Source organism: Apteryx mantelli, chromosome 26 (genome assembly GCF_036417845.1).
Source record: "Apteryx mantelli isolate bAptMan1 chromosome 26, bAptMan1.hap1, whole genome shotgun sequence".
Taxonomy (NCBI): Eukaryota; Metazoa; Chordata; class Aves; order Apterygiformes; family Apterygidae; genus Apteryx; species Apteryx mantelli.
In genome coordinates, this window is record NC_090003.1 from 5259257 (window position 1) to 5284844 (window position 25588).

Consider the following 25588-nt stretch of genomic DNA (forward strand, 5'->3'; position numbering starts at 1 on the left):
TGTATGTGACAGTCACAGTTCAAAATTGATTTGCAATTTTGCAAATGGATTATATAAAGAATTCTGTTAAGACACAGATTTTACTGTATAGATGTCTACCTCCCAGGATTCTCCCTTGTCACTGCAATATTGATTTGCCATTGTAAATCATGATAAATTCTTCCAGGAACACTGCATATTTTAGCTAATTCAAGCCTACATTTTTTGAACCGCTGTACACACACAAGAACTGCTCTTGCTTGAATGAACCTGTGTTAAATAGGCAGTAGCAGAAGGAAGAGAGATACAGCAATGTATCAGGCGCATACTGGTTGTGAAGCAGTGACGACAGGCGTAGCCCTTCAGTTCCTGTTCACTGTCCTCGCTGTCAAAGTCATCTTCGCTGGCTGAGCTCAAGTCCACTGAATAAGTAAAGAACGAGGGGAGAAGAGGGAAAGAGAAAACAGTTCAGCAGGATTTTCTATTTCCTCCTACCTGGCTGAATAACCATTATTAATGACAGTTCTCGCGTACGTTCGATGACTTCCTACAACCATTTTGCCTTGGACTGCCAACGTTTCAAATTTTGCAAACTAAGCAAGGCCAGACTGGTCAGTCTATTGATTAAAAGATTATTTCAGGAATACACAAAAGGATACAGCTCAGAACTTTTGATCCAGTATGCCATACTTTTCCAATTAAGCAGTTGTTCAAATACTGTTTGTGCTAGTCAGGATGGCTGTGTTCTTAAAGTACAACTTTCAAGAGAAAGGATGCTTATATCAAGAACCTCGCCAAATTCAAAATCAAGTAATACTCTCTACCTAAATCCTACCTTATCAGATTCCCTGGACAAATAAGGTGGTGGCTTGTTTGTTTGTTTGTTTTTAAAACCTCATTTCTAAATCAGATGGGAACTGCTGTTGTGCTCTGTTAGCCAGCGGCTATATTTCACCAAAGAGCTAGAGGAATTTTGTGGGCAGATGAAACACTGCGTATAACATGCCAGTTTGCAAAACACTTTGTGATCCCTTTGGAAAAGAGGCACCACATGGATACCACCAGCTTTCCAATTCTTACTGCAAGCCTCCTTAGAGTAGCCAGAGTACTGAGAAAATTACAATTTGAGATGTCATTTTTTGAAGAAGTGAGGAATATTAGAAGGGTCACTTCCACTTGTGGTAAGCAGCATACAGCAAACTATCTGATTACAATACTATCAGCTAAAAAGTGCTAAACTACTGCAAATCTGCAGACATCACAAGTATCTGGAAAAACTCTTCATACACCTACACAAAAACTGAATCCTATATCATCTTTAAAAAAAACTCAGAAGCAAGCCTTTTCTTATTTAGAGTATGACATTTTCCAGCCACTTGCTATAAATTCACATTGTAGTAAGTCTATAATTTGTCACAAGCAAAAAGTCCTGTCTAGGAAACATTCTGATGTGCAGCCTCTTTTGTTCACATCTTTAAGTAGGAAAGTTGTCCTTGATACAAGAATACTGTTTTTCTAAAGGTTCTAAGAGGGTATTTTGTCATACATGCAGGTTATAGAGAGGGAGTAACTACAGTAGTTTCCATTAGCATTTGTCATCAACTCATTACTCTTCTAATCAACACGGGGTCCCATTTAACAACTTCTGGCATTGCAACAGTAGCTGTTGGCACTATCACAATTTCTACATTAATTCTTACAGATGTTTAAAATTAACATCAGGCTAGAACCCGGCTTCTTTTACTGAATTGATTTTTATTCTCATACTGCAGTGGGATCCATATGGATGGGTCTTTCCAGCCACATGCACTTTTAAGTGCTGAGTATCCTGGACTGCGCTGTGGAGTCAAGACTCACCCTCTGCACACTCAGAAATCAGCAATAGTTCCTGCCGGTTTCAGGGAAGAGAAATTAATAGCCCTCTCTTACTCCCTCCTCAGCTCTCTGCCCTGCCTACTCATCACATCCTCTGCCTCCCCCGTATTAACACCACCTTGCCAACTGCTGCCTTCCATACAGTCTTTTCTTTAGAAGGCATGTGAAGTGTGCTGGGTTCAGTCCATAGAAAGACACTAAATTTAAAGGGTAACATAAGCCTTCTACATAAGGATAAAAGTTTATATATCCGTATGGACATTACTCATCATAACCCTTCGTAACATAGTATGTTTCACTGGTTTGGGTAATTATTGTTTAGACAATTCCGCTTCAATCAAGGCCAAAGTACTTCTAAGATACATTAAGGTACAGGATTGCTAATTACAGCACAAGACTGAGCTGGAGCAGAAGGTATGGGTCACCAAATAAGGACGAGAGGGATAGGACTTCCTTCTTTTGCATTTTCTAATTCCTATTACTGCAAAAAGCCTAGGGAAATACAACACACAAAACTGAGAAAAGAGTAGAGAAATTCAGTACCAGGACAATGTTTCTATCCTTACACGATGCTTTTGTGTTTAAGAATGGCACACAGCGCTCGCTGATCAGACGCCTACCACACTGCAGCATAACAGTAGAGGAACAGGAGAGGGCAACTGCCTGAACTCCATTTGCTTGCTTTATTCACTTGAACATAAAGCGTCATTACATTACTGTTGCTCCCTGCATCTAAACAAAGATAAATGCATTGCTTTTAGCTTCCACTTACAGAATTCGCTGGAGGGGGGCCTGGAGGGTGTGTTGACTGGAGTGGAAGCAGTTCGAGTTTTAATTCTCCGAAACACAGCCTGTCTTCGATGCCTACGGTGGGCTCGAGAACTTGCTGCTTCAGGGGTTTTCTTCCAATAGTAATAGAAGGTGATTAGTTCTCCCTGCAAATACAGAAGGAATATGTTAGAGGGGCATGCAAGGCTGATGTGTCAGCTTTTTTTCCTCCCCTTTGCTGTGTATGCGTGCATACCTATTTATGTAGGAAGCTTCAGGGTACATTTCAGACAGACAAAGAAAAAATTCTCAGATACGACAGAAAAATCCTCGCTATTTTTGTTCGCTTTTGGAGGGAGGCAAAGAAGTAAATAAACACGTTCTCACTCCTCCCCTCTACCTCCTCCTCCACTAGAGAAAGAGGGTGGGTAGTTAAATCTGCAGCCTCCACCTGGATGCCAGTGACACTGCTGGTTTCAGCAGCTCAGAAGGGGCTGCCCTCGCCTTGCCGTCAGCACCCTGCCGATACCCGCGCACAGTCAGCGGGCGCTGCATCTGTAGAGGTACTGTCTTTCAGTCAGTTGTCAGAACACAGCACTGATATCTGCTAAGGATTCTCTTGTATTTACAAAAAGAATAAAGATCAATGCAAACTGCCATTTTGCCAACCTAAATCCTGCATATAGGTATTTTAAAATATTTGTTTGAGAAGCTGAAAGTCAGAATAAAAACATGTTCAACAGTAAGTCTATAATCATAACATGTAACCATACTACAGCAAATCCTATTTTAATCTGAATATATGTCCATATCTAAATTAAGCAGTTAAATGAGAACACCTAGAGAAATGAGTGATAATTCCATACATAATGAATCTGGCTTACACTCAAAAACTGGAGCAGCTGCCATTCAAAGTAGTGGATGTAATGCTGAACTAAAGAATAGCATGTGGTTTTAATCTCTTTTCTGTTACTTTGAAACACCATCATTTCCTGGCGACTTGTCTGCCTCTAAGGTAAAAGGTGTTGTTTCTTTCAAGTTGCAAGAGAAAATGGAGGAGTTCTAACCAGCCCCTTGAAAATCAACATCAGAACAAACATACCTGAATTGCCCACAAAAAGAGTCTCTTTGAACTACATTTTATGTGATCTAATAACATAACCTCAACCCGCTCTCTCTGTGGGGAAATCCTGCAGCCGTTGCTCAGGGTACGTCGCTCAGGTTAACTCTAACGACGACACACCCTTAACCCAAACTCCCAAGGGCCTCCAGCAAGCACCAACGGCACAACTAGCATCTGTAACACCGAAGCGCTGAAAAGACAGAGAGGATGTTGTTCTAAACGTTAACTGCTGATGTTTAAGGCACGTAAAAGTTTTACAAACGCCTAATTTAAAAATAGAAACCCCAGATCAAGAACACAACCGCAGCTGATTTCTGGCGACGGACAGAACAGACACATTGTTCGTCCGCGCTGCTGCAGGCTGGGACCGATGCTGCTGATCTCCACTGCAGAGCCGAACGATGCCCGCGCCAAGCCATATTCAGAGCGATGCCGGGGAAGGGGAGGGCGGGGGGAGAAGTGAGTGGGGGAAATGGATCAATAGCTACAGTTCTAGATTCTGCAGGATAAAAGCCCTACGTAAAAAAAAAAAAGTTTTCTGAAGAGATTCTAAAACTAAGGAGGCAAATGGGTACAGGCTGGCCACAAACATTCAAGCTATGTCAGATACGGGAAGAACACAGGCTTCTGACACGCAGCACTCTGCTCTGCTACTGCGTGTTCAACTGCATGTGTTTACTTTAGAAACGCTGCTTCACTTCACTAAAAGTCGGCTCAAAGTCCACACAGCACAACTGTTTGTCAAACGGAGGCTATGACCTGTGCCAGCAGGCAAACGTAGCTTCACAGAAAAGCTCATGCCATGCCTTTCAGAGGCACGAAGCCTCCTGCAAATCAAACCAGCCACATCTTTCCTACAAATTCATTTGTATCAAATCCTAGGAGTCAGCACCAATGAGCAAATCTGTAAATCCCGTGTCACTGTGTCAGTGAATTAATGTGTGCCTCCTGACATATGACAACAGGAGAGTGGAAACCAATCTCCTTTCCTCCCATCATAGAATAGTAAATGGGAACCTATTTGAGCTCTATTTACACATCGCAAACCCATCAGGTCCCAAGGGAAGTTTAACAACTTATGCATGCACTGCATCATAAAATCAATTGCTTAAAAAAGAAATAGTGTATATTTATGAAAAATATGAACTTCACGATCATAACGCTTTTTTCCTGAGACCCTCCCAAAACCACAGTCACAACTTTGCATGCAGAAAAAGATATAATAGACGTTTATTCCATAATAAATTTTGCCATATCTATAAAACTTGGTTATATTAAAGGACTAGAAAATAGTCTTTACTTCAAATTCATAACCAGGCTACCACAGCTACGTGACAAAGTAAATGACTCAACCTTCTAACAAAGACAGAGGGGTAAAAGTCAAAGAGGAAGCGTATACAGAAAATGTTATATACATACAGGATTGACAGGTTCTACACCAAAAAAATTCCAGGCCAGATTTTATTAGCTGCCTGGCCATCACATACTACATTGTCTACCTAAGGGATTAAATGCTGGAGTGGAGTGAATCTGAAAGGATTAGAAACAGCATATTGGTCACTGCATGGGTGGCAAAAGCTTGAGGACAAACAAAGGAATATGTCGGGAAAGCTTTGGTTCTACAAACAGGGAGTAAAACAGCTTCCAGCTTCACTGCAAGTGAAGTCAAATGAACTTTAATCAAACATGCATAGTGTGCGCTGCCTAAACCCATCACACATAAATTCAGGGAACAAAAGCTGTTGCGGAAATCAATAGCCTACTGAAACATTAGCCCAGGCAAGCATTGATCAAAAGGCCCTTTTACAAAAGGCAGCCTTGCAAATTAGCTGCTGTTTGTGCTTGCAAGCAAACACAGGAGCATAAACGCTGCTGACATGAATGGCCTGTAATGATCATTTTGTTCCTGGTGATCTCATCTCACCACAAGGTCTTGCAGTCAACACATCCTACATCTCTGTACTATAATTGCTAACAGCATGATGAACTGAGGTGGTTGCTGCTTGTGCACTGGCGGAGAGATGAGAGTGGCTGCTCTGAATCTGTGATTTTCTGGGTAGCAGGTCTACACCCAGGGGAATAGTCCTAACCTATCAACTTATAAATACATTGTATGCCTGCTTTGAAGTTTTTTTGTGCCAGGAAGTGGATGTTGCTAGCAACGTATGCACTAAAATCACACAAGATAAAGTGGACTGAACCAGCTTCCACTGCAATATTATACTTGTCCAACTTAAGAGTGACATCCCCCTCATTTCCAAACTGCAGAGAAAAGTTAAGGAAGTGGTGAGCCTGGTGAAATGATCACTGCCTGTGGTGAAGTCCGGCTGACAGGGGAAGAGGAACTCTTCTTGCAAGTCAAGTTCAGGGAGGGCTGCACCTGCTGGTGGAAGCAGTGACCTTGTCAGTCACTCTCGAATCCAGTTTAGTGGTCTGAAGTGCACAGGCCATCTGTAGTTAGGAGCACCGTTTGCTTGCCTCTGTCACCTCTTTCTTTCCCTGCACGCCAGCGATATGCTACCATTTAATCAAGCTCTCTGGCCAACAAAAACAGGCATTACTAACCACTGCAAAGCCTCACAACGAAATGGGAATCTTAAGCAATGCATGGCCCAGCTTATCACCTCCTCAAATGTGCAGTAGAAAAACTGTATACGTACATACACGGATGCCCCTCAAAGCATATGTAAATGAAACAGACACCAGCGCTCACTGAAGCGACCCCTCAAAGCACAGGCAAAGCCCTTCTTCAGCAAACCTCCCCGTCTAATGAATTAGGGCAGTCGTAACACTCCAGGTGCTTGATGGTAAAAATAGGCAGTATTTAGAAGCAACTGCACAGCAGAAAGGGTTTTCGTGTCCCAGCCTCCGCCTGTCTCACTACACCTGTTAATGGGGTGCTTCCTGCCGCTGCAACCCAGCTCGCGCCTTCAGACCCACAGACACCAATGCTCCTGACAACCGTTTGCGTCACTTACTAGTAAACCCAGTATGTTGAAAGAAATATCACAATAAGATGACCCCAAGCCTACTCCAAACACCACCCCCACAAATCAGTAGCTCCAGTTCTTGTATCTTGTCACAGCCAAGAACCCCACTGTTATTGCCCTCCCAGATCAACTCCATCAAGGAACAGCTTCTTCGCAGACATATTTAGGGAGAAGATTCATTCCTTCCCTAATATGGTTAGCTGTTCACAGTAACACAGCCTCACCTCTGCTTGAGGCAACTCCACCTCTCTTTCTTCCAATACAACTCCATTTTTCTACATTAATATCTGCATTAATTGTCCTAACTTACCAAACTCACATAAAGCAAAATGAGAAGAATCATTCAGGGCTGTAATGTTACCTTTTCCCCAGAACAGCTTCTTTCACATTGCTCAAGTTTCACAAGGCACAGAAGACCTGTTCTTCAGGAGCAACCATGGTCCAGCTCTCATCACTTTTGAAAGGCATGAGGAGCTCACAACTCCTCAAACGTCCTACCACCTCCGGCCAAGCCTGTTTTACCCCATAGTCTAGCTACAAGTAAAAGTCAGGTCACACCTCCTTTTAGCTCAGTTCTAGGAATAATTTTTAAAACGAAGGAAATGGTTCAGATCCACTCCTCCCTGTGCAGCAGCAAGACATCCTCCGGAAGTCACCTCTGGAAGCTGAGGCGACAAGAGCCTTCAAGCACCCAGAAGCCTACACCCTTCAGCAACCCAGCACACCCGCTTGCACCGCACAGGCCATCTGCATTTGTTAGGAGACTGCTTCCTTGGCATGTGGCACCTTTCTCTTACTTTGGCCACCATTTTCATCCCAGGCCCTCACCAGCGTTTTGCTGCAGCTCAATCGAGCTCTGCAACCTACACAATAAAATTTCAGGGCAGGCCTTATTAGCTCCTCCACACCCTTAGCAAACTGACAAAAGCGTCAGCAAGTGCTGCATGCCCTGGTTTGTCACTTCTTATCAGTAGTTTTCAAATGTAAAATACACAGTACAAGCTGTACCCCCTGTTTGGGTTTAGTCTTGCCTTAGGTAAACAGAGGATTAACACTGTGTATGCATTCCTGCGTCTGAGCGGCTTTGCCGCCGGCCCTGCTGCAGCAGAAGCTGCTCCTATGGAAGCCAATCACACAAACACATCAACTTACCTTCAAGTATCTGTTATGGTATAACAGAGTGAGCAAACATAATAATTGTTGTTTAATTTCCCCAGAGCCTAGCTCTGCCAGGAGGAAAAAAAAAAAAACAAAAAAAACCGGGGGATAGCTTGACTGTAATTAAACAAAAAAGGTAAATGACAACTCTCTTCAGTGGATGCAACGCCAGCCACGGCAGGCAGGAGGAGAACAGATTGTCCAGCTGTGGTCTTAATGAATTCACAATCTTTCTGGAATGCATCAAGATTTTATTAAGTCAACACAATTTAGTTAATGCTCTCCATCATACTAAAGTCCTCGGCTAAAAGCAGCGTATCCAGTGTCTCTCTCACCTGATGGCCTGGCTTTAACAGTTGTTACATCTGCTCAAACGCCTGCATGACACGGGGCGCATTAAGACAATGAACTACATATAAATGCACCGTTTTGCACAAAGGGTACAGACCGACGTACTGCTGTCCGTCAGCTCCAGGTTGCTTTCTCAAACTCCTACTACAGCCAGATTATTGCCGCTCACTTCTAGCCTGGGAGACAAAACGGAAGGGGTCAGTCCCTTCAGCTGCGCACATCTCCACACCCAGAAGCTGCTAATCCAAGAGGCACAAGGGAAGGAAACAGGCCAGCACAATCACCCCACCAAACCGCTGACTTCTTGAACACCACAGCCTGCCGTGCCAAGGCAGAAACGGGGCAGCAAGCAGAGAGTTGTACAGCTATTGCTTGCTATGAACCTATGTCTGGATCCGGATAATTTGGAAACTTTGTCTCGGTCCAAGCAAGTTAAAATATTTCAAAAATGCAGCAGGGCGGAGAAAGCAGAACTGTGCACAGCTCAGAAAGGTTGAACTTAAGCATTTTTTACAGTTTTAAGCTTGGCCTACGTTCCACCGTCAACTGTGACAGATAGGCTTGCGTACGCTCTAATTAAGCAATAAGTCTCAGCAGTTTGTTCAGCAGCACTGATTAATGCCTGCCCTGGGTGCGCAGCAATGCTGCATAATCTAAAACATTACTGAAATTTTAAGAGAGGCTTTTAAAAACCAAATAATATTTTAATAACGCTACTAAAAGGGTATTTAAAATCCTAGGATGCTTTCTAAGAAATATCCTGCAGGTCTCCCAATCTCTAGCATATTTAAAAAAATCTAAGTACTTTATCTAGCTGTTCCTCTAGCTATTTATTATCTTTTGAATTGCAATACAGCCTTCTCCTTTGCCTGGTCTCTGTAAAAACCCTTCCCATAATTTAGGCACAGGACTGGCTGTCTCAACAACCTGTTTCCTTGCCCTACAAAACAGCAAGATCAGCTAGCTGACTTCATTTTATATTTGAAACTCCTGGCAAAACTGGCTGACCGAGTGGAAAAGCTGAAAGCAAGAGCGGAGATAGGTGCTGAAGGAACCCAAGCTAACTCTTTGGTATTTTATGCTATCGATTCACTCCCAAATACAGGAACACTCACAGACCTTCTTGGAAATCCAGCTGAGGCTCTATCTGTAAATTTTGGGCTTAATTTTGTTGTGGCAAAACCCCCTGCAATCAGACACAGCTTCATGGTTTCTAATTGCTTCTGCTAACTGAGCGCTGCTACCCTGCTTAGTCCTCTACAGACAGGAGGAAGAAAGAGCTTCTGTGCCCTACAAATTACTCTTTTGATAGCTGACACAGGCCTCTCGTACAACAGGTCATTTGAGAACTGTTTCACTCCTCCTAATGCTGAAACAAGTTTGGAACCTGAATATTTCATTCAAGAGTTACTCAAGCAGTGAAGAGACTGAAGGAATTTCATTTTTCATGTTACCTAAACACCTAGGTCACTTTTTAGATTCCCTCAAGAGAATATATTTGCCCTCATTAACAAATTAAGAAAGGAGGCAGTGAACAAGGACTGCAAAGCGGGGAGAAACAAAGGAGAGATGCATAAAACAGGATGTAAATAAAGAATCTCTCATCTGAAACAAGTGTATTTATCTGCAACAATGCAGTAACACTCAAACACTATACAGCATCTTCCATTTTAAAGTATTTTAATAGCTTTATCATCAAATTAAGTGTCTTCACATTCCTTATATTGTTTTACAGGATATGGAAACAAAGAGACAAAAGATTAATAAATTGGCCAATATTAAAAAAAAGAAAAAATAGTCAGCATCAGCTGTGGGAGAAGAGCACAGACCTGCTGATTATCTTTGCTGCACATTACTCATGATAAAACTGGAAATCCTCCACCGCTTATGTTATTTCAAATGCCATCAACGTAATAACCCACATTTTATCAATGGTATGTGGTTCCTTTTTGAGGAGTGCAACCCTACTGATTAACCTCAAACCACGTGAGCAGCTCAGCCAGTGACAGGCTCTGAAACCCCTTCATAACTCAGAACTAGGCTTACTGGCTTAAGTCCACCCTCATTAAGCACAGTACTGGCTGACTATTCCTCAGAAGTTCAGTGAAGAATTCAGTATGACTTTCCTTTTGCCCTCAACACATACTGCTTTTTCTTTTAATTTGATATACTTGTTGTTTTATTCCTACCACTTGTCTACATGGCTTTAGCAAACCAAAGAGAAATCTAAATTTTATTGTTCACAGTCTAAAAAAAAAAAAAAAATCTCAACATGTCTTTGTGCCACATCTAATTCATAATTTTGGTGCAGTGCATTTGCTAACTTTTTCCAGTTTGAGATTAAGGTTGCATATATTGGCAGGAAATAAGATAAACTGGCATATTATGGAAGTTTCCCTAGCTAACTGTTCTATGCAAACAATTCCCGTTTCTCATTTTTAGGGATTAAAGTACTAGCTTTAAAAACAATTCTGCAAAACCAAAATCAGAGCAAGCTAGTGCATTGTTTCAAACCTCAGCCACAGCTGAAAGCTGCTGACCCTCTCTCCAGCTGCATGTCATGCCAGAATGAAAACTTTCGTAATTAAGGCTTCTTCCTCCAGAGACTCTTTGTTAATCAACAGACCCTAATACCCAAAGGAACTCAGACTGTTGGCTGCATCCATTACTAATTATTAGATCCCATCTTTAATAGTGGCAGTTATAGTTCTACAGGACTGCGTAATAGCTGCCTGTGCTACCAGGTATGCCTGGCAGGATCCCTCTCTAGAGCTTGCTCAATTAACGGGTTATCCAAACAGTGAAAGAGCTAAGAACCCGCTCGCCTTATACACGTTTTCTATTCAGTTCCCCTTTGCAGCTTGCATTATCAGAATTTCTGAGGCTGGAAATCCCGATTTGCACCTTTAGCTCCAACTGTTTCACTCCCCCCCCACCCCCACCCCAAGCTGACCTCTTCTTTTCCCACACACCTTTACCAGCAGCTGCTCAGGCACAGCTGCCAAACCCGCAGTAGAGAGAGGTCTCCCATTCCAGCAGAACCCCATACTAAAATACTGATGTGATGTTTTCTGCCTGTGCTCCAATAGCGCTTGGCTCAGAGTACGAACTGCTTCACGCTGACAGAGCCTGGAGAACATAATTCAGCCCCTGCGGAGCCAGGGCATCTCTCTTCCTACTGAGGCTCAGACTGGCATAAATCGCAGGTTCCTTCCCACCTACTGTTCAACATCTGTTTATTCTCCCTACCAAATACTCAGCCTTGTCCCTTTTTGCTTATCCTGATGCCCAGAGCGCTATCCCCAACAAAAGGCGCGCAGGACAGGTGGATTATATCCAGTGCGGTTGTGAAGGACAGAGATGAAATGCTTTCGCAAAGGCAAGAGGGGAAGTTCATATTTTCTTGAGCCAACAATTCTTACCTTCCATTTTACAACCTACATCAAAGTCCTGAGGTTCACAACTGTTTCATGCAACATCTTTCACTGCCATCCTCTCATTAACTAGAAGCTCTCATATTGGTACTTGCACACCGGGGAAAAAAAGGAGCCTAGGATAAATGCCCAGATAAACTAAATATAGGGTACATAGAAGAGCTTTAGGGGCACAGCTTACCATAGCCTACACTGCATGATGTCTTTACCCCTCCACACACTTTTCCATCAGTTCTGTTGCACTGAAAATTTAATAGTACAACGAAGGAACGCAGTTTTCTCAGTAAGGGTGCGAGGCACCAACACATCATCCCTTCAACTGGGCTTTCTTTTTGCGCCAGCTCAATGCTTAGAAATTTTTGGGGTGCATATTGCTTGAGTACAGCTGTGGGACAAAAAACATTTCATTGCTACTGGCTACATCGCCACGATACCTTTCACATTATTTTCTCATGCTTGTAATATATCACATTTTTACCATATAAAGCAAAAAAATCAGTGCTGGTTCATGTGGGTGTGTACATGAGAGCAAGCAAGTGTGCATAAGCAAGCCATAAAGCTGTTAAAACTACCATGCTCCATCCCGTAAACATTTTTCTATTTATCTGCCCTTCATTACATGGACAATCTTATTATCTCTGCACATCCTCAAAGCGACAGCCGTCAGGGTCACCCTATAAAATATACATCAGCAATGTTACATTTAATGACTGGAGCGAGGAGAAAAATGAAGGATGAGGAGGGTGGAACACTGCAGGATATTTTAAAGGGATCATCAGTTATATCTGTGCATTTCCCGAGGTGATAATTGAATGACAGTGGCTGGAGGGAAATCCATTTTTGAGCTCAGGGAAGGACTGTTAAGAAAAAAATGTTTTTGTACTGGCAGCATGTAATGGCTGCCAGAAAATGAAAAAGGCTCCTTCAACCACAGCAGTTCTTCTATTTTATGGCTTTTATATGGGGGGCTGAAAATTATTAGCTACAATCAGCTATTCAAGCTGAACCAAAAATATTGACAGACTTTGATTATTTTATGTTATAAACTAGACTACCTTCTGCTGTGCTTTGCATGTCAACTTCAATTAAATTAAATGAAAGATCAATCTGTGTGCACGTGCTTGTGTAAAAGGTGACATCCCAAACACAAGGACAGCAGTATTTTGCAATTTCATAATTTTCTTTTAAACAAAGTATTAAAATTCAATTCTGCTATTCAGCAGGGAACTTAATCCTTCTGCATTTCAGTGAGGTATATATATGCTAATTTGCAAGACTTAATTCTGCACTACTGAAATTAGGCTTGTAGTTACTAACAAAGTTTTACTACTTTAAAAATATCATTATTATTGCATGGTGACATAATTTTTCAAATAGAACCAAATTATACTCATCAAAACATTTTCTGTATTATAATTCCTGACTTTTTTTTGTTCTGCTAGTTGACTACTTCACAGCAACTACTGCAAATCTGTATTTAAAAACAAACCACATCCATTTAATTGTCACTTAAAATCAATACTCTGCATTAGTGCAACATTCTACTGGATGCATTTCAGGCTCACTGAAGTGACGCTGAAACACAACTGAAGGGGTGACAGAAAATACTGACTTTGAGCTCATAAGAATTAGAAAGGTTTTCTCTCGCTAGAATATAGGGGTTTTTTTGTTTGTTTGGTTTTTTTTTGCATTAAACACACACAATTACCTAAATCAGACTACTATTACACAGCTCAGCAAACTCCCGTCCTGTTCAGCTGGAAATTCACACAGTGATAAGATGGCTGTCATTTTATCAGTGTAAAGAGATGTTTCTAAACGGTTAAGAAGTGCTTACATCTTGCAGTGCAAGTTCCTGGCCCCACTTCCTGAGAAGACACTGGAGCTCTTGGAAAGCAAGTGGAGCTCTGCTGCTAATTCCAATGCACAAAGGACTCGACTCTGAGATTTTCACATGAGACACAGGAAGCACTAACTGATGAGACTGCAGTTTAGAACCACATTTCAAAACCATCACAATCTCTCAATGTAAAGTCTAGCATTTAACAGAAATTTCTGGCTATCCTTCAAGCTCTGGTTTAAAAGTCATCAAATCGTCCATGTATGGGGAAGTGTTTTAAGTGGAACAGACCACATTATTCAAGAATTTAGCTCGTACCCATCTTCCCATACACTCCCAGGGCAACTGAAAAATTTTAGTATTTATATTCTTCTCTGAAATTTGAGACATGCTTAAAGAAGTCAATACAGAAACGCCAGGGATCAAAATACCGAAGACCATGTCAGCAACACAGCACTTACCTAGTAGTCTCTAAAGTGTGTTAGAAGTCCTAGACATGGTAACGTTTCCAGACCGCCGAACTACTGAACACCAGCCAGTGTGGTTCTCAGAGACTTGTCACATTCACGGTCTACAAATGTAAGAAGTTCTAAATCCCTAGAAGTCCCTGCAGCTTCTCCATGACAGTCAAGTGGGCAAATCCTGTATTTTATGGGCCACTGAAGACTGTCTTACCGTTAATTGTAGCCAGAACTTTTGTTTGTTTCTATGAAACTGCCTCATGCCTTCCCTGGACTAATTTGGAACTACTGTATTATCAGGTTTAAAACAAATCTGACTCTTGCCATATTCTGTTCCTGGAATCTGGTGTCATTCTCAGTTGGAGTTCATTCCCATAACATCAGGTATTTTTCCTCCTTTGGCTGTTGTTTTTGTTGTTGCTTGGCTTCTAGATGCAGGACGCAGCTGACCTGCACTGCGCTCCCCAGCCCTAGCCCCAGTTCTCTCCTGGGCAAGCAGCAGCCACTGAGAAGTTATGTGCCAGCAAAGCAAGGAACCCCGAGCACGCACATAAGCAGATTTTCCTGTTTTAATAGGACAAGAAAAGGTGAAAGGTAAATAAGGATTAAACCATTTGTATTTTAAATGTCACATTCTGTAATTGCTTTTATTTAAATATAGAAATAAGAGAACTGAAGGTCCACTTAATTCCGAGACAAACACCAACAAGGCAATTTTGCCACTAGCAGCACCATTTCAGACTGCTGATGTGCCTGCACACTAACCCGCATTCAACACTTCAATGTAACAGATGTTTTAGGTTTTCCTACCACATCTGTGATGAATCATGAAAGGCTTGGCTTGTCAAATGTATGCGTTATTTTCACTGACATACAGCTTCCTCCCTTTGCAGCCCATGACCTATAGGGGAGCTCCTGAGTTTTAATACTGCATTAAAAGTCATGCTTAAAACAATCGCAATCCAGGAAATACCAAAAGTGCCACAGGAGGTAACAACTTTGTAAAATAATCCTCCTTGTTAATGTGGAAAATGAATATGCAATCACCTGGAAAGAGAAGAATTTTCCACCACTTTTTTATTGCAGTTACCCTCAAAGTCACCACAACTGCTTATTTCGTGATGAAAACTGTCAAATCTCCTGATTCTATGCTGAAGACAGCTAGAATTTGACCTCTTAACAAAATCTATCAGAGGATGCCCGGCACCTGAACAAGCCAGATGGTGGAGAAAAGCCAAACATCCTACACCTGGAAAGCATCTAAAACTGGCACAAACCACCCAAAGCCTATCACTGAAAACTACAGTCACTCACTACACAAACATAGGTTTCGAGATGGACAGGTTCTTGGCTCTACTATTCAGTCTGAGTTACGGGCAAAATAACAAGCTTCATGCAAACAAAAGCTCCCTCAGACAGACATCCCTGTCATTTAGCCTTGATTTTAAACAGACTTAGTTTCTCTCAGATCTGATCCCTGAACAGCTGTTTTCCTTTTACTGCTCTCCAAGAACATTTCTTTAGCTAGCAGATTTTCTAGATTAAGGGTGGAGGATTGAGGAGCATTTGAAGTATTTTCCTAGTTATCACAGGGGCAAGATGTGGGAAGATGAATCTTGAAGCAGGACATCAAGAAAAAAAACAAGGAGCTGCCACAGAAGCAGCTGATGCTGCAGTTATTGTTGCTTCTTCCGGTCTCAAATTCCTTCTGTCAAGAAAAAAAAAAACCTTTGACAAGCAAAATTTAACTAAAAGCCAAAGGTAAGAGCTGTAAAGCAATATTAGAAAGACCAATTTGTTGTCGCTCACTGTAATACCTACACAGTAAGCTCAAAAGTGAAAAAAAGTACTAATTCTTCACAGTTCTGTTCTGCCCTGCTGTCCCTGGCAAGCATTTAGCCTAGCTGCTCCTTCAAAAAGTCAATTTGATCCCTATTTCACAAGTAGCAATAAGGAGGAAGGAAAAAAAAAAAAAAAAAGAGGGGGGAGAAAAAAGGCAAGGAAAAAAAGCCATAAATTTGGGGTATGACGTAGGGCTCTGATTCACATGTCTCACGTCTCATGCTAGGGTGATTTCAGACCCACATCCACAGCAGAGGTGTCAGGACAGGTGTTATGGCTGCCACAATTAATTCTGCAAAATGCACTGATTTAAAATGTAGATTTCGGTTTACACTACCACCGTCAACTGCAATGAGACACTGGGTTCATTTTACCCTCCTGCCATCTCCACTGCAGGGATGCTAACCTCCGACAGAAGAACTGGGGAAGCAGGACAGAAAAGAAAGAAGATGGAGTGGACAAGTTAAGGCAGTAATATTTTTCATCAACTCCAAACCAACAGCCAGTTTCTGTGAGTCTCAAACCTCAGAGACGGAGCTCAAATCTGAGAGCCCCGGATCCCCACCATTAGTCAAGTTTATCTTCTAAAAACTGCTTCTCAAATTTGGGCAAATTTCAGATTCTGACCCAGCGGATGACACAAAGTAGCCACAGTGTTAGAAAAGGCATCTTCATCCATCTGGCTCTGCGCAAAACCTATTATACCGAATCGTAGCTCAGCATGCATTTATCCGCCGGGGACGCAGAAGAGCCATTAAAGCAAAAGGGCAGCGCTGGCAAAAGAACAAATGGCTATAGACCTTACTAGCTTTAATATGGAGTTTGATCAGTTCATGAAAGGGATTTGAGAGGTGGTTGCCTGTGACAACAGAACTTTAAATTCAGCAATCCCCCCGGGCCTGTTCTGGCCCTGCATTCTTCTGTCAGAGGAAGAAGAAATACCGACCCCGGGAAACCTGTCAAGCGAGGGCACTGACCTATTATACAAGCAGTCTGCCACTTCGGTAACGTTTTCCTTACAACACCCTGACGAGCATGTTCCCGATTTGCCTTTCTGCTTCCCTGAAACACTTCTCTCCGCATTCACTTCACCATCCAGGAGAGATTTGATTCCCTCATGTAAATGCACTCGGGTTTATTTCCCTCTCCATGGGTATCATGCTTGCACCGTCTTTACCAGCCTTCTTCAGTTCTTCCAAATCTGCAAGTTAAGCTCAAGACAGTTTCTCACAAAGAGTAATAAATGTCATTTTTACCCTGTCAGCAATTTTCTGCAGAGTAAGACGAGGACTGGTCTATTAGACTGCTATATGAGATATGGAAAACTATATAGCCAGGTCCTCCAGCTGATGTAGGATGGCCCCCACCACACTACACTTAGCTCCGACTCGCTCTCACACACCCATCCACAGAGCCGTCCATTGCATACACCTAGTTTTCGTTACTAGTTTATAAACACCGAGCCTCATTCCAGTTGTAGCAACAAGAGCTAAAAAATTCTTCTCTATTACAGTTAGACTGTGCCAATATGCCTTGGAAACAAGCAGAGTCACTGATCAGGTATTGCACCGAGGTATTACACCGTTTATTCCCTGCAGATGTGCCCAAGAGTCACAACGTGTTGATGCCTACCACCAGGCAGTGTGAGAGATAATTTTAATTGGGGGCTTGCATTCATACAACGACCAAGGTGTCAGAAGCTAAAGGAGAACCACTTTTAATTAAGAATTCGAAACAACAACGAGAAAGGTTATAATGACACTTGCTAGCCTCCCTGAGAGGAGGGAGGCTAATAATATATTTTTAATAATAATAAATAATAAAAGAATACATTTTTATGTGCGTCCTAAAAGGACAGGCTACTGTTAAACCGATAGGCGGTAGTCACACGGCTTCTGAAATTGTTAGAATATGAGCCTTCAGACGTTTACCAAACACAAAATGTACTATTTGCAAACAAAACTACCTCACAGAAGCATCCCGTACTTTCAGCAAGCCAGAGAGTGCTGAAATTCCTTCTTCCATCCCTATGGCTGCATTTTTCCCTTAAAATCTGTTTTTTTGGAATCCTCTGCCTTCTTCCATTGCTTCCCATTAGTGATTGCAGGCTTGCAAAGCGATGCCACCACAAGTCAACCCTCAGTATACATATCCCTTAATTACAGTGGCGCCGCACAAGAGGCTCTGCTTGAAGATATATGTTAGCATTTCCATCGTGAATCTGAAGAGGCATTAAAAAGACAGAACTTTAAAACATCACTAGAAAAAAAAAAATCAAGGTGGTAGTAGTAAGCAAAACTGCTCCTACAAATTTAACACAGTATTGCCTTTTTTAAGCACATATCTTAGAGATTATACTATCAGCTAGGACTTCCAGCCTTAACTTTGCATGTTACAATACTTTTATTTTTAGTGATCATCTATAAAATCAGTAATATTAGTAAGCATAAATCTGAGTTTAGAAAAAACTAGTGATTTACTGTATGGAAAACTCCAATACAAGAAGCCTTCAATGTAGGCATATGCTAATCGATTTAGTCAAAGAACTAGTTGCCCTTGAAACAACATAAGAACAGATTTTCCAAAAACAAAAGAGCCTTACTGTGGCTCTAGACGCATCATCATCAGCTTTGGTCTACTACTACTAAGTTGCATTACATTTTGGATTTAGTTTATGTGCTTTTAGCATTTGGTTTACTATAGCAAAGTATTATGCTATAAATAAGCTCTCCAGAAAGATGCAGAGACCCAATGACACAACTCAGTGCCATACAAAATTTAGCATCAACATTTAATGTGTTGCCTTCACTGCACATTTAAGTTTGAAACCTGGAATATCAAAGGTCTATTTGGAGGGTAGAGAGTCTCATTTTCCCATTCAGTGATAGAAGATTTCCATTTGTGAAACAAGGTCTCTAACACAGTGCTTGGGCTAAGCTCAGTGAAAGCCCACATGTAGAGCCCAAGTTAACCTTGCCTGTAGACACTGAATACTTGTAACTTTTGCAAGTGATTCTCCTACATACTGCCCCATCACACCAAACCAGGCCACCAAAAAGCCAACATAGAAAGGCCGTGATGACATAACACGACAAACGGTTTTGGGAATCCCTGCTCCTATCTCTTTTTCCTTTCCCTATCCTCCTAAGTCCTCACAAAGCCTCTCCTACAGCCATGCTTTGGTATGATGCCTCAAAAATCTCAAGTACATTTATCTCCACAGCACCTTCGCGGAATAAGCAGAGCTATTATCCCATTTGGAGAGAGATGAGACAGGCCAGCAAAGAAGGCCCACAAGGAGAAGGACATGAGAACATGCCTTGCAAAGTGGTGACTTAGACCAGTCAGAAACAGCAGAGGCATGATGCATTCAACTCATTTTGGTCCGATATACTCAAAAGAGAAGCACCTTTTAAAGCTGTGTTAAAAAAAGGTTCTTTGTGGTTGACACCTTTGCAGCCTCTCTAAATGCAGAATCCTTGTGTTTTCCGTATGAAATATTCAAGAACCTAAGAATATTCTCAGCTTTATGTGCAGTTCTCCATTAATTAGGAGCAAATCACAGCTGTGACAGTCACCTCAGCTCTTAAAGGCATCTGCTGCTTCAAACAATTCATCACCTCAAGTTATTCAACAGCACCATCATTACCTTGCAACCACTTTCTGTCCTGCTTAACTCTTCCCTATCTGTGTTTGCCCAGGTTTGCAGGTGGCAGTATCCTGTTCTACCAACCATAAACCCCATACCTTGCTGGTTTAAGAAAATTCAAAGAAACAGAAAACTATGGACTCGAGATCCAAGCTTCTTTAATTCCAAACACATTCAATTACCCAACATAACTAAGGCAGACATCTTGCAGTAACAGGAATTTGCAGTATTACACAACTCTGGAAAAAAAAACATGACACATGAAAGACTGAGCCCACAAGCACTATTTGCATGGCTAAAATCATTTTACTCTGCTGGATCTAATCGTATACATTATGGGCATAGGGTGCATTTTGAGTGTCTCATGTTATTTTGTAAATAATTCCTTATCATTCTAGCTCTCATATTTTTTCCTAATTAAACTAATCACAATAACATCACTAAGATGTACCTTTTATTTTTGTCCATCCTTGCAGTTAGTGTTTGTATAATAACCGAATAATTTCTCGGCTCATTTGCGTTTCTATTGCTTAGACCACATTTGTGAATTCACAGTCTGGGATTCGGCCCACTCCTATTGAAGCTGTGAGCACAACTGGGATTCCCCAGGTATATACACTGTTGTGATTAGCAGCTAAGATAGCAGGACAAAAAGTGGTGTCTTCAGGTGGGAATAAAACCAAAGCAGCAAATTAAGACAAATGCAGATGTTGTTTTCACGCAAATGATACTAACAACAAAAACAAAAGAGAGGAAATACAGAAAATGATGTACTATAAAAACTGAATCACTTACTGGAATTTTTCTGTAGAAGTTTGACAGCAGTATTAGCATCTTTTAAAACATTTCATGCACCTATCATACACAAACACACACAAGAGGCCCAAGAAACATCTAACATTTAACTCAGGCACGTAAGACTTCTACACTGGTTATCTTGCACCATGTAAAAGTATCAGCAACAGTAATATCCAAGCATGTCAAGTCGTGAGCAGCAAGCAACTACTATGTATTCATGTGTCTGAAGCAGGAAAGGGACTTAGAAAAGGATAGATTCGATATGCAATTCTTCACTTTGAACTCACTGGTTAAAATTCAGTCTGAAGCTATCAGTGACAATACCTGAACACCTGGCGGTGTTCCTGAAAAGCAGATATGCATCTTGCAGGCTCAGAATATTTGAAAGGGTCAAGGAGTCTAAATCTACTCCTACCCCTTGGTATACAAGACACCTAAAACACTGAGAGAGAGAAAAAAAACCCAAAAACCCACAACACAAAGAACAATTCATCCGGAATTAGTGTCTAAACCATAATTAATCTGAGCAGCTTCTGTTTCCTGAACTGGCCTCTCTGAAGGGTGATGGAGGTGGGAGCAATGCAGTAAAGCTCACAGGATTTGTGTGAAACAGATAAATTTTGATCTAAAATTGAAGCTATGGGTTTACTGAAGCCTAAAAAAAACTGAGTAAGAGAGGAGGGAGCAAAAGCCAAGAAAAACCCTTTACAAATTCCACAATATTCAGAAAAGCCTAGCCTGACAAAAGAAAGCATACAAATATCCACATTCAAACATACAAATAACCAATTAATCCTGTTAACTGCACGTCCAAAGCTCTTTATTAAACATCAGAAGTAGGCCATGTTACAAACTGCTATTTCTCCCAGTTCCCTTACCTCTTCCTGGCCATCCTTCCCCTCTGCAGGAACTCTACAAACCCTGAAACTATTGATCTTCTCTGTCAACACAAAACAGCTGCTGCAACTACACACACAGTCCCACCCAGCCAACTATATCCCTTCTCCCAATACCCTCATTCTAGTCCTTCTCCCTTCTAGTAGCTTTAATTACAACGTGAAACAAAATATTTATAAATGCACCAGCTAAGAAGTCCATTGGAAAAGGATGAGGAGGCAGTAATGAATTATGCCCAACATTTGTCAAGCCAGCACCAGGGCAAACATCTGCTGCAAGGCTGTGGTGAAAATGTTTCTATCAACTCAGCCATCTTGTCTGGAAAATTATAAACCCTGGAGGGATGTTTGCTATTAAAGTTTCAGCCACTCGCAGAGCAGCTTTCTGACTGATGCAAGTGACACACAAAATAATGCTGCTGTTATGAATATAATGTAACAATTTAATAGCCCTCTCTGTACATTTCTATTTCACATGGACCCATACAAAAATTTCCAGTTGGCGTGGTATGAAAGTATACATTATACAAGGTTTAATAAAGACACAGTTCTGATACACGCACAATGGAAAATAAAAAGCAATCTCAATTTCTGAAAAGAAAAAAAGAAGTAATTTTGGGGGGAGGAGGGTGCAGCAGGAGGGGGAAGAGAGCGCTCCATTCGCTTGTTAAATACAGAATAACTTCACAAAAAAGGAACACATTTTTCCACCAAGCATTTCTCCTGCGATTGGCACTACTGGTTAAACACACTGCCCTCTAAATTCACAGCAAGTTTTCAAAAGCTGTCACAGTCTGACCATATCTGTCCACACATCAGCAATCAACCCTTCTCCCCGTCCCCCATTATCAATAGTAGGCTGTGGTTTTTAAGAGAACGCCAAGCTTTTAGAGGACTTATTTCACCAGACAACATCTTTTTTCCTTCTAGACAGTTTATCTTCAATAGCTGCACCACAAATTAGTACTCAAAACGAGGCAGATTTGCTTAAAAGAAAAGTTTGGGAGAAACATGGCACAGGACTTCCACTCGCATGCCGCCTAACCCCAAGATAATTGGCTCCATACTTTTAGCATTAAAAGCACCCCCTTTCAAGATAAAAGGGACTAGGCTGCCCGTAGCGCATTAGTGTATAATCTCCAAAAGGCTGACATTAACCGTACATTTGAACACTAACTTTCAAGAACAGTGATGTTGTCACAAGGCCATTAGCCCCTTTTTGTGTTTGAAAACGCTGCCCCGACGCAAGCCTGCAGTTTTATCAGGCTGAGGCTACGCATTTGGAAGGGGCGAGGGGGTGGCGGTGGCTTCTTCTGTTTTACCTAACGCTGCAGCCTCAAACCTCCTCGCTCCTTCCAACCACCTGCCGTAGCTTCTCCCGGGAAAAGTGAACCAAGGAACGGCAGAGCACAGCTAACCCTACAACGGCCATGTCAAAGTACAGACGTGTTATCCTCGAAACAGGGTGACTTTGGGCAGTAAAATCACACTGCTCCTGTACGTGTGTGAGCCACTTTTCCCATGTGAACAAGCTGAGTGAGGCTATTTTGCTTCCAAGGCAAATTAACTGCAATTTTAATGCTACAAACACATGTACCTACACATATTCTTACTCTCTATTGAAGAACGAACACTCACTGGCCAGCAGTGCCAATTTTATCATCTTAAAAGAAAAACAAATTAAAAGCAATTTGAAACATTTGCCTTTTTTCTTTTTCTTTTTTCCCCCCGACTCATTAACTAGATGACCGTGGTGTATCCTAGGAGATGTGTCCATTAACTTCAATTCAGTTTTCAAAGGGGAGGCAACTACGTTATCAGATATCTCGACTGCAACTGGCTATAACTGTTCTCCAGCGCTGGTAGTCCAGCAAGGGAAGAGTGACTGGCTTTTGGACACCAAATTACCTCCTCCTCGCTTTTTTAAGTTTAAGATAATGAAAGGTAGTAACAGAAAGAGTAAGGAGGCTTTTTGTATCATATTACTAGCTTGGGACGAATTAGGGGGAGGGCAGCAACACCAGCGTTTCGTCAGCACGGGGAGCAGGGAGGGAAGAAACCATGTGTTATAATTTTCCTGGATTACGCTGGTATCAGTAACAAGTCTGACTCGATCATTTTGTCTGTCGCACAGGCTTGTCTCCTTAGAATAAACTGAAATGCAAGTTCAGCGAGTGCAGAGGAGGTTAGAAGTTAAAACCGTTGTGTCAGTTTCCCAACAGGATAATCCTCCACAGAGGAGGAGAGATCAAAAGACAGTCAACTGGAAAAAACAATTAACCGCATTATCGCAAGGAAGGTAACAGGTCAGCAGAGCACGCTCACAATACGTCACTCACATGGGATGGAAAAGCTACATCTAATCGAGCTTACAGCCTCCCTATCAGATCATCTCATGATCATCACCTGAGAGGGACAATCCAGCTAACACGACTCCAGCTTTGGAAACATATCAGGTTGCTTCCTGAATTAGGAAATTCTCCAAATACTGTATTTATGGATGCATGCATGTTTTAATTTACAGAGTAGGAAAACAGCAGTTGTTTAGCACCCCAAAGAATTAAATCCAACAATGTATGAAAACACTAATTTCCTTTTTGGCCTCTGAAGGAGGGGCTAGCTGCAGAAAAAGAACAGTTATTTCCTGTACAGATATACAGGCTTCTAAGGACATTTGAATTATTAAACAGATTCAACATGTGGGACAAGGCAAGAGCATTACAAGATACAGCCATTTCCTAGGTCACTCTTCAGTATCTGCGTTAGAAGCACCTATTCCATACTACGTACTCTGGAAATTAAAAACAAAGAAACAAATAACCCAACAACAAAAGCTAACAAACCCACAACTAACAGAAACCATTTCCTTACAGTCATTCCTGGCAGACAACACCTTGATAGAAGTAACACCCAATAGCAAGCACTCGACTAGGCATAAATTCCCACAGCACACTTGAAGGTTCAAATTTTAAAAATTGTATTAATATGGAGAAAAAGTATACATGGAAATATCGTGTATAACACTGAATTCAAATAGTAGTTCTCATACTGGTTGTATATATTTACTTGGGTTACTTTTATTTCTGATAGCGTAAATGCCGCCTTAATCTGCATTTCTCTAGTCAAAAGAAAATTGTTGCTAACCAAACACTTCTTCCTCCCTTCAGAACAGATTTAAGAGAAAGACAAAACAACAAGACAGGTTTCCTCTTACCCATGTTTTCCTGATTCATCAAACACATGCTACTTGCAAAGCAATTGCCTAACTGAAGCCATTTTAATTGTCAAATATATGAACAAAGCTTTTTCTGTGGTTCACTAGTCGCTTTTTGCTGTGGTTTGGTTACTCATTACACTTAGAAAAACTTGCAGCAACATATAACCGGATACTGATGAGGTGTACTGATGTGCACCTAAAACGGGTGTACGTCTGGCAGCTTCCCTAGCACCAAAGTATGCAAAGCTCCTAGCAAATCGTTCATACAGCACTACTTCATGGAATTCCTCAGGAAATGCTTCAAAGCTAAGAGAAAGTATAAACCTCCTACAAACGGGCATTTAACCTATTAAAGGAATTAATTAACAGATGCACACTGTTTCTGTTCAGAAGAGATGCAGGTACCTGCAACCTACTTTTTCTGTGCTGCCTCTCGGAGGGCACGTATCCTGCGCCTAACAAATCCCACGCGGAGTTAGAAAGCAGAGCTGCCAGCAACCCAAGAAGCCTTCAAGCAAGCAAAGTCAACATTAATTATTAATGAGACAAGGCAAAATAATACAGAGGCAACAAAGCTTTGGCAACATTTAACTTACTTTCCTGCTGCCCTTCAAGGACACTTCTCTAATGAAACAAGATGGAAAACTCCACCACGCACTACAGAAGAAGGTGACTTTGGAAAGTGGGGAAGAAGAAAAAAAGTGGATGAACGATCTTAGGAGACTGCATGGTACTTCAGAGACCAACACCTCTGGGGGGTTCCCGTGCCCCCGTCCTTCCCCGGAGTAACAGCCCTTCGAGAAGGGACTGGTCCGACTGAGTGCCAGAACAAACCGCATCTATCCACCAGGTTTCCACTAGCTGTGTTTTTCCCCACGCTGCTGAAGCTGGAAAGAATTCAACTGCTTTTGTTAGCCCAATTAAAGATACTCCATCTTTCCATTAGCTTTCCTTTTACCTACAGAGTGTTACAGCTACAACAAAGCTGAAAAGCTAGCGGCTGATTTAACAGCATATTTGGGAAATAAGTTACACAATGGACTCCTTTCAGCAGCAAAGAAAACCACATGTATTCCTGAAGAGAAACTGAAGCAAGAATATCAAAAAAAAACCCCAAAAACCCAGAGCCCAAAGAAATTTTATCCCTAAGAAAAGGAAGTCCCTGCTAGTCTGTTTTTTCTTTCATTTTAACCTGACCTTTACGGGA

The 25588-nt window shown here is 41.6% G+C and overlaps 1 protein-coding gene across 2 annotated transcripts in view; it reads right to left on the bottom strand.

The window, feature by feature from the left end:
- RERE (arginine-glutamic acid dipeptide repeats) overlaps positions 1-25588 on the bottom strand; it is a 174220-nt gene that overhangs the window by 18143 nt on the left and 130489 nt on the right. For both annotated transcript variants that reach the window (XM_067310840.1, XM_067310839.1), the window contains exons 11-12: positions 2627-2789; positions 309-401 (exon numbers count right to left, since the gene is read on the bottom strand). In XM_067310840.1, coding sequence (XP_067166941.1) covers positions 309-401; positions 2627-2789 — 256 coding nt within the window. The remainder of the gene's footprint in view (positions 1-308; positions 402-2626; positions 2790-25588) is intronic.